Below are 10,365 nucleotides of genomic sequence, written 5' to 3'. Positions count from 1 at the left end.
CCCCACCTGGCCCCCTATTTTTTTTTTTTTTTTTTTTTGGTACTTAGGGCTTGAATTTAGGACCTTGCACTTATAAGGCAGGTGGCAGAACCACTGAGCTAAATCCCTGGCCCCCTACCCTAATTTTTTAATAGAAATCATAGTTATATGAAGTACTGAGTTACAATGATATAAAATACTACTAAATTAGAAAATAATATGAGAAAAACTTGAATTTTTAAAAAGTCTCTCTCATCTTCTACCCATACTAAGTGAAAGCTACCCTGATGAACCTGTCTCTTACCTTTTCTTCCCCTGATTCACTGTCTAAGAAAACATCTTAAAGAGAAACAAAACTCCCAAGAATATCTAAGTGGGAGGTATCAGATCCATTAATCAAATAGTTTCATGTTTCAAGTGATCCAGAGAATACATTATGTAAACAGATGAGATGTCTATTCACAACTCTTGGTTTTATAACCATCATCCCTGGAAATGTACACTGAAAAACAGATAGCATCTAACAGAAACCTGATCTAGACCTATCCTGTTCTTCCAAGTTGAAAACAATGAAAAATGAACACATTATCATTCAATAAACTTCTACAATAGTTTTAAATTCTGAAACAGTAGCTTTTATAGATGTCCATGTGAATCTTGGAACTAAATGCAACAGCAAATATTTGGAAATACTGATAGAATAAATGAAAATAAGAAACTATCAATGTTTGCAATCCACCCTGCCACCATTAAAAAAAAAAGGCACAACAGGCTGAGGATTTAGCTCAGGGGTTTTGCACCTGCCTTGCAAGCTCAAGGTCCCAAGTTCAGTCCCTGGTACCAAAAAAAAAAAAGCACACAAGGGGAAGATCACACAGTGAAAGGACTTCAGTAGGGGTTTTAAAAATATACTAGAAAATACTAGTTAGAAACTAACTACAAAGATAACTTTGGGGTTTTTACATTTTTAGGACAGATTAAAACTCTCAAAGACCTAAACTTTTAATTACAAATTGGTAGTTAGTTAAACTGTGTTGAAAAGTGACACTCAAACATACTTGAAGCTTTATGGTAAAAGTCAAATGTTACTTCTTCTTCAGGAGCTTTTTGAAGCTGCTGCTTCTCTTCCAGTAGACCCAGTGCCAGAATGTGGAATGCCTAAAGGAGAAAATTAAGGGAAGATCTTTAAAATTGTGCTTCCTTGGAGTTGGGCGTAGTGATTCACACTTGTAATCCCAGAACTCAGAAGGCTGAGGCAGGAGGATCAATCATGAATTTGAGGCTAGTCTGGGCCTCACAGTGAGTTCAAGATCAGCCTAGATCACATAGTAAGACCATTTCTCAAAAAAAAAAAAAAAAAAATGCTTAACCTCACTTCAAAGTAAAGAAATCTGAAGTAAAGCAAGATCACCTCATTATGGACTTATTAAAGGACTGGCAAATATTAATAAAATTCAAAACTAGCAAAAGTTCTTTCACTGTACTAGTGGCAGGGAAGTGAACTAGTAAAATGGTTTTGGGTGTCAGTTTGACATTATCAGTCAAAAATGTAATGATACTGGGCCAGGGATTTAGCTCAGTGGTTCTGCAGCCTGCCTTGTAGGTGCAAGGTCCCGAGTTTGATCCCTGGTACCAAAAAATTAAAAAAAGTAATGCTACAGATACAGTACTATGACTTAGTAAGATAAATACATTTATTTAAGTAGGCAAAGACCTTTGTATAAGGAAATTCATTATAGTGTTCTTTGTTATAGCAAAACCCTGAAACAACTTGAGTGCATATTAAAAGGAGAGTAGCTAAAGGCAGGATAGTATACCTATGGAATTAAGAGAAAGGCAGATCAGTATGTGCTAATGTTGGAATGATTTTGTTGGAATGATTTCCGTAATGTACAAAACTGTTATCAGTGCTTATTCCCAAGTAGGGCAATGGGAAACACAATCAAAATTTTAACTCGATATCAAATATATCTCTTTAGAAATTAGACCAGCCTGGGCTCCATAGTGAGTTCCAGGTCAGTCTCAACTACATAGTGAGACCCTGTCTCAAAAAACAAAAACAAAAACAAAAACAAAAAACCAAACCAAAAAAAAATTAAATATTGTAAGTGTATATTTCATTATTATAACAAAAATTGAGATATACATATAGCATGATAGTACAATGGACCCATTAGGAAAAAATAACAAAATAACAAAAAGGTGCTAAATAAATGTCCAGTTATAGATACCATGAAGTGGCATGATTAAATAAATTATCTATAACAGTATTAAGAAAAAATAGCTGCTTCTACTTGAGCTAATTCTCATAACTCTATGAAATAACTATACTCATTTTACTAATGAGAAATTTGTTCATCCTAAATAAGTGGGGAATCCACGATTCAAGTCTAGGCCTGTGTATCTTTAACACTGTCTTCTTTTAATAAAAATAAAATAAAAGACGAAAAAATCATGATGCAACAGTGACACGACAATTTATAACTAGAATGATTAGGACTTTTGTTTTTCTTCAGGTTTCTAAAAGTATAAAAGGTTCCTAAGTGTGAGGACATTAAGACATAAGAATGTATCACGACAGATATTTGTGCCATGTGTAAATTATTTTAACAATCCTTAGTATCAAGTATACACATATGATTCCAACTCAAGCCAGGATCTTCTCCAGACCCCAAGCATTCTAGGAACATCTCAGGTAAACATACCATTTGGAGCATTCCTTCAGTCCACAAGCTAGAGTCTGTGTCTACTGCCCGTTCAAATATGGTCCTGAGAATGTACATCATAACATCACAGCTGAGAAGGTTAATCACCTTGCTGAAAGCAGGACAGAACTCAGGAGGTGGTGGTGGTGGCAATGCTATAGAGAGTAGGGGATGGAAACAGGTATATTTTTAATGGGGTTATCCTACATATTTAATTGCAAATGTAAAAAAAATTATGTAAATGACATGTGATATTTTGCTCCTTTAAAGCACCGAAAATATCAATGTTGAGAAAAATGTAATTCACTCACTCTCCCAAAATAAACTATATTTGCTATTAATTTAAAATTCTGTGAGCTCATTTGAGCCACATCTTAATATGTGAACAGAAAGCAAGATTCTTTGTACTTCTTCTACTTGCCCACTCCCAACAACCAATAAAATAAAAGCAACAAATAATACAGAACACAAATTTTGGACATAATTTGGAATCTCACTTTTTTACCTTCATCTTTATTATCTTGTTTTCTCTTTTTCTTCTGCATATGTTCAGCCTATTAAAAAGAAAAAAAATCTATTATTAAATATATTGCTTAGCAAACACAAAACAAATGGAATACTGTTTTACAACAGGGAAGACCCACTCAGCTTCTAAAATATTTTATATATTGAAGCATATTTTCAAAATGCTATCTTGTCCTAGAAAGAAAATAGCCATCCTAGGGAAGTCACTAAAAATTAGGATAAGGAATGCTTTTTTCTCTCCCTCTCCCTTCCTCCCTCCCTTCTTTTCCTTCCTTCTTACTTATTTATGGTTTTTGTTGTTTGTGTGTATGTGTGTGTGGGACTGGAGATGGAACTCAGGACCTTACGCTTTCAAGGCAGGTGGTGACATCACTGAACCAAATCCCCAGCCCAGTTTATGGTTTTTTTAAGACAGAGCCATGCTGTATAGTCCAGGATGGCCTTGAACTCACTATGTAGCCCAGGCTGGCCTCAAATTTGTGGCAATCCTCCTGCTCCAGCCTCCCAAGTACTAAGATTACAAGTATGTGCCACCATGCCTGACTGAGGAATATTTCTATCAAGAACTTAAGGCTCAGTCCAAGGATTTAGCTCAGTGGTTCTGCTGCCTGCCTCACAAGTGCAAGGTCCCAAGTTTGATCCTCTGCACCCCTCTAAAAAACGAAACAAAACAAAACAAAAAACAACAAAAACTTAAGACTCTACTCTTTTCAGTAAAAAATATTTCCCTAGTACCTATTTCATATGTGATGGTCTGTAAATTAATAATTTACAAAGTCAAAACCAGGTATCACCTTAACCAAATGATCAAATTTTAACATCACCCCTCCTTCATGGGACCAAAAGACATTAAATGGCCACTGGTGTGATATAATATATCACCTGTGTAGTTTCTTGTGCAATTTGAAGTTAATCTTGACTAATGGCTATGTTACCACCCTGAATACACATTCCAATCTCATCTGAATCTAATCATGAGATTACAATCATTTTCATGCAGGCTATGGAGGATTCTAAAAGAAAACTACAATGTTATGAAAGACAAGGCAAAGGACTTAGCATAAAAGACAGGATGGAAGCTTGATAGCCAAATAAAGTGTGGGATCATGAAATACAAGAAACTTCATCAAATCCTCATCCCCTGAAGGCAGGTAACAAGGACATTTCTAGTATATATAGATACAAAGAATATTATCTGTACACTAGATAAGAGTATTGATTCAATTTTAATTTCTTGGGGGAGAATATGCCTTCTACTAATGAGAACCAGCATGAAACTACAGTAGACTTGAGAATTTTTCTGTGGATTTACAAAAAGTAAAGCATTTTAGGTTGGTTTAGTGAAAAGCATACTTTCTCCTACCTTGCTGTGCTGTGTTTTGGAGTAATGATAAAAGTACATATTAAAGTCTTTCAGTGATTCGTCTTTCAGTTCATAAACTCCATGGCCTGATACACCTGGTTTCCTAAATAGACAGAAAATGCAGAAGTGAACTGCAATATTCTTAACAGTAGAGAAAAGAGAAAAAAATATGAATCTAAAATTTAATTTAAAAATTACAATATAGAAAGAATAATTGTATTTCATCCAGTCCAGACAACAGTGAAGATGTGTTCTACAGTTATAAAATTCAAACAAATCTGGGAAGATTTAAAATACTATTGAGATCTGACTCTATGCCCTACTTATATTCCTGAGATTTCTTTTATAGCCTTTCGAACCTAAAGATTGTCTACTAAACTACCACATACTTCGTTGTCTAAGGTGAAATCTAAAATGGTAGGGAGACATATTCTTAGCAAATTGTACATGAAAATAGCGCGAGTCTTCTATACAGTACTCCAAGGAAAAGCACCAATGCCAAAATATCACATGATATATGCTCTGAAATTAAGCAGCTTTGGTTGGCTGGCTTTCTTTCCTTCTTTCTGTCTCTCTCTATCTCTGTCTCTTTCTCTCTCTCTCCTTCCCTCCCTCTCTTTCTTTTTTTTTAAGGGAGGAAATGTTTATTTTGGCTCAACAGCTTTGGGTTTCTGCCTGAATCTTAAGTCAAATACATCACTCAACATCATTTGAACATAAAAAAAGCTCTAGCTCAGGGCCAGGGATTTGGCTCAGTGGTTCCACTGCCTGCCTCGCAAGCACAAGGACCCGAGTTTGATCCCCGGTAAGAAAAAAAAAAAAAGCTCTAGCTTATTGTATAAATAATTTGAACCCAGGAATTTATTTATAGACATTATACTATATTAAGCAGAAATTCACTCTGGTATCAATTTTTGAAGTTTGAAGAATTAATCCAATTAAAATCTTATTTCCATTTTAAGAATGAAAGAATTATAAATTTTCTAAATTTACTGGAGAAAACTAAAATAAGAAAATAAAAAATATATAGAACAATGAATAAAGTCATGGCTTCCAATTAATACTATTGGAAAAGTTTATTAACTTGCTATCTAAATCACCCAGTATCACAAATAGGTATTTCTCATTTACCTCCCCAAAAAACTTATCTCTTCAACAAAGGTACTCATTGCCACTGTGTGGCTCTCATCTTCACACTTCGAATCTCTATTCCTCTTTGTATTGGGAGTCTGTCAAGAACTTCAGACTTCTACAAAGCACGCAAAGTGTAAGAAAAGGATCCATCTACCCTTTAGAACAAGTACAAAGATTGAGCACTTACTTAAATGTGGCCACTTTGTTTATGACATTCTCTAAGCCAGTTTCATTATTTTCCTGTTGAAACAATATTTTTATCATTTTTAATCTTCATGTATTGAAATACATTTTTTTTTTCTGAGACAGGGTCTTGCTATGCAGTTGAGTGTGGCCTTGAGCTCACTATGTAGCCCAGGTTGGCCTCAAACTTGCAGCAGTCCTCCTGCCTCAGTCTCGTGAGTGTTGGGATTACAAGTGTGTGCCACTACTCCCAGTCTTGAAATACATTTTTATGTCTAAAGTACTTTACACACACACACGCATACATTTAAAAAAATAAAGTACTTCACAGACAAAAAAATATGTATAAAAATGAATCCAGTTAGCTGGTTTGGTGAACTAATTTCTTAGGAGTTAATATCTATGTTTAAATTGAATAATGAAGAAATGTTTGCCTTTATGCTCCACAACATGCATCCCAGCGTGTGTACATGTACAAACACACTCACACACACATATCCATTACCAAAAGTTCAAAGAAGAGAAGCTTTTTTTAATGTAGTACTGTCATTACCCACATTTGGGAACATTCTCATGTTTAACTGCTGAATCCAAAGTAACAGGATATATGGGACCCAATTACAAATTTCTATGAAAATACATGTGTAGATGTCCTGATGTAGTCTAACATTTACAATTACTTAAATTTTCAAAAGGAAAAAATCATGAATCTTTAGGACTATTATGTTAATTTGTATACATACATAATCATAAATACCGTCTGTGGTGGCCACAACAATGAACCTTCCAGAGGAAGCATAAATGTTTTGTTGAAGGAAGCATAAAGGGCCACACAACTCAGCTGTTGTGCCCTCGTGACACTAATCCTGAAGATGCTCTCCAACAAGGAGTAAGGTGGAGATACCAAGATATCAAAGATACTAGGATTGCCCTGGGAGACACAGAAAGGTGTCAGTGGCAAAGCCAGGCATGGTGGTGTACACTTATAATCCCAGCATTTAGGAGGCTGAGGCAGGAGGATTGCTGTGAGTTTAAGACCAACCTGGGCTACATAGTGAGCTTCAGATCAGTATCAACTGCTTAGTGAGACCCTGTCTCAAAAAACCAGAAAAAAAAAACCAAAAAAAAAAACCCAAACAAACAACAAAGAATGGTGTCAGTGGCAAGGTGTCAAGCCCAAGAGGAAGATGCTTTATTATTATTATTGTTATTTTTTGTACTGGAGATTAAACTCAGGACCTTGCACTTGCAGGGCAGGCAGTGGCACCACTGAGATAAATCCCTGGACCAGGAGATGCTTTTTTAAATATTAAATTGATATATAATATGGTGGTGCATGCCTGTAATCCCAGCACTCAGGAGGCTGAGGCAGGAGGATCACTATGAGTTCAAGACCAGTCTGGGCTGCATAGTGAGTTCCAGGTCAATCTCAACTACATAGTGAGACCCTGTCTCAAAAAAAAAAGACATATAACATTGTGCATATTTATGAGGCACAGTAGATTCAAAAATGTACGATGAACAAATCAGGGTAATTAGCATTTCTAAACTCTCAAACATTTATAATTTCTATGTGTTGGGAACTTTTGGTCTCTTTTTCTAATTATTTTGAAGTATATCATAAATTGCTGCATAGTTACGGTACCCTATTGTGGTATATAATACTAGAACTAGTGCTATGATACCACCTGTCATCTAACCTCTAGCCATCTGGCCTCCTGCTAACCTTTTAGTCTTTAGAGACCACTATTATATTCTCTTCTTCTATGAGATAAACTTTTCCATAGGATGCTTCTATTTAATAGTCTTCCTACTTTCTTTCATAAGAATCAGACCTGCACAATTCTCTGGTGGCTCTCCCAGCCTTGCCCAGTTCCCTCATAACTTTATTTATTTTTAAAAAGTTTTTTTAGACTATCTTTCTTTATTTTTGCCTCTTTTTTTTCTTTCTTGTGACATGTCTTGTTGTCTACATGCTTATTTGTTGCCTTTTTCTTTTGGAAATTATCCTGATCTCCACTTACCCCAGTTTTGTCAATGGCTATTTTCTCCAGTTTTCTGTTATTTTTGAAACAGGGACTCTTTATGTAGTTCAGGCAGGCCTTGAACACCCTATATAGCCCAGGCTGGAATCAGACTGTAGGTTATCCTCTTGCCTCAGCCTTCTAAGTGCTGGGATTATAGGCATGCAGCACCATGCTTAGCTTACTCACAACTTTAATATAAAGCCCTTTTTATCTTCAGATCTGCTTCTCAGAAGACCCATATTAACATACCATCCCAAAAGACTCAGGATTTCAGGGAGCCTCTTTTTATCTGGTGAAATACTATTTAAAGTAAATAAAAAGTCAAGGAGTTTTTCTTATAATTAGAGGTTATACCACTAAGGGATGATATAAAAATATGGGGCTTTGTGATTAATGTAGTCTCCTGAAATTTAAAGCAACTTCCAATTAAAGAAAAACAACAAACTATGCCTTCTTGAGGTGAAGCAAGAAAAAAACAGACTTACATTCTCAGGCAAATTTTTGGCAATAGCACTGTGTGGCATGGGTTCGATACAAAGCAAGTGAACAATTTCTCTCATTGTGACCTCTTCTTTGGTCACATTTCCCACTCCAGGCACATATCGCTCTCCTAATACAATGAAAAGAAAAAGAATAATTAATTGCTTTTTATTTAAATTTCTCCTCATCAGATGTATTTATATATAGAACATTGCATTAAGTTTAGTCTATGAGAGAAGGAGCAAAAATTATTTTAACACAACCAGGGATTTAGCCTAGTGGTTCTGTCTCCTGCCTCACCAAGTGCAAGGTCCGCAGTTTGATGCCTGGGACAAAAAAAAAAAAAAAAAAAAAAAAAAAAAAAAAAAAAAAAAAAACATTTTCCCCAACTCTGAATAAGAGTTTATTTTTAAAAGACAAGGGTGAAAACTGAGGAACCTGAAGAATCCAGGCATCTTATCTCATGTGTCACACACAAACACACACACACACACAAACACACACACACACACACACACACACACACACTATAAAAACAAGGCCCCTCAATTAATTAGCTTGTTTCTAATCCAGAAAACAAGGCAGATGGCATGTGAATGAACAATGGCCATCACTGAATAGTTTTTCTTTGAAGATCTTTCTCAATATTGTCTGTACCTGCCAGGCACAGCAGGACACACCTATAGTTCTAGAACTTGGGAGGCTGAGGCAGAAGGACTACCATGAGTTTTAGGTCAGCCTGTGTTACATAGTGTGTTCAAGGCCAGCCTTAACTACACAGTGAAATTCTATCTCAAAAGAAAAGTCTCTACTTGTGGTGAGACTGACCAACAGAATGTTTGAAGTGAACGTGAAAAAGGAAGGGACTTTCTGGAGAACAGTTCAAGACTCCTGGAATGCATGGTAAGAGTTTAGAGCAGAATCTGAAGGAAAACAGTCAGCAGAATTAAAAGCAGTTTACTCTCCGAGACATTTACTGTGGCCATTGCATCCCCTCTGTCCTGATAAGATTGCTTAAACTAGGTCAGCATGTTTCATGTAACAGATCATCCGATGCCAAACCATCCAACGCCAAACCATCTGATTGTAGCCCTGTCCTCTGACCAAAACTTCTATACAATAGGCTGCACATGCCTTCCTTCCATGTCTTTGTTCTCATGTCCTGGAGTTGCAAATAAATAACCACAGAGGTATCAGCTCACTGCTATTTCCCTGAAGCTCTTTTATGCTGAAATAACAACTCCTCTAGATCCTCTCAGTGACTGAACTAAAGTCTCATCTCCAATTAATCTTTTCTGTCATTTACACAGCCATGGTAGCATACTGCAACAATTATTTAAGAAACGACAAAGTGAAAACTGAAAAACAAAATACTTAAAAATGTCTTTATGGGTCAAATGAAAAACCAGTAATATTGCAAAAATGCCTACATAATCAGGTATTCGCTTTTGTTTTTTTTCTGGTACCGGGGATCGAACTCAGGACCTTGTACTTGCCAGGCAGGCGTGGTACCACGGAGCTAAATCCCCAGCCCAGGTATTCACTTTTCATAGCAATGAAATGAAAAAATGGAGAAAGGCAATAGTCAAGTTAACTCTGGAAACTTCACTGGAATCTACAACATATGATTTGAGCAGATTTATAATACATAGCTATATATCATCATCATCTGTATGAAGACCTATGATCTCTGTAAGATACAAAGAAAGAAACCCTTAGGAGAGCTGATGAATTCCACAAGTTTGTCAAAGAATGGCTTTTTAAATGAATTTCTTTCTAGTAGACTCAGTCATCTTTACATTTGTGAAGGCCTTGGTAATTTTCACCAAAGAGTAAATTTTGGTGCTAGAAGCAACCTTAAGATATCATATAGGAGTCAGGCATGGTGGCACATGTCTGTAATCCCAGCACTCAGGAGTCTGAAGGAGAAAAATTACCACAAGTCTGAGGCCAGCCTGGACTACACAGT

The 10,365-nt window shown here is 36.1% G+C and overlaps 1 protein-coding gene across 3 annotated transcripts in view; it reads right to left on the bottom strand.

Annotated features, from left to right (window-relative positions):
• Positions 1 to 10,365, bottom strand: part of Ubr1 (ubiquitin protein ligase E3 component n-recognin 1) — a 186,562-nt gene that overhangs the window by 70,552 nt on the left and 105,645 nt on the right. For all 3 annotated transcript variants that reach the window (XM_010624811.3, XM_010624806.3, XM_010624808.3), the window contains 6 exons: positions 8,402 to 8,526; positions 5,894 to 5,946; positions 4,573 to 4,675; positions 3,190 to 3,238; positions 2,685 to 2,839; positions 1,038 to 1,137 (listed from right to left, as the gene is read on the bottom strand). In XM_010624811.3, the coding sequence (XP_010623113.1) occupies positions 1,038 to 1,137; positions 2,685 to 2,839; positions 3,190 to 3,238; positions 4,573 to 4,675; positions 5,894 to 5,946; positions 8,402 to 8,526 (585 nt within the window). The remainder of the gene's footprint in view (positions 1 to 1,037; positions 1,138 to 2,684; positions 2,840 to 3,189; positions 3,239 to 4,572; positions 4,676 to 5,893; positions 5,947 to 8,401; positions 8,527 to 10,365) is intronic.

Source organism: Fukomys damarensis, unplaced genomic scaffold, assembly GCF_012274545.1.
Source record: "Fukomys damarensis isolate Sample0158 unplaced genomic scaffold, DMR_v1.0_HiC HiC_scaffold_17, whole genome shotgun sequence".
In the NCBI taxonomy this organism is placed as follows: domain Eukaryota; kingdom Metazoa; phylum Chordata; class Mammalia; order Rodentia; family Bathyergidae; genus Fukomys; species Fukomys damarensis.
The sequence above is the reverse complement of the archived record's forward strand: the minus strand, read 5'-3'. Positions and strand labels throughout refer to the sequence as shown.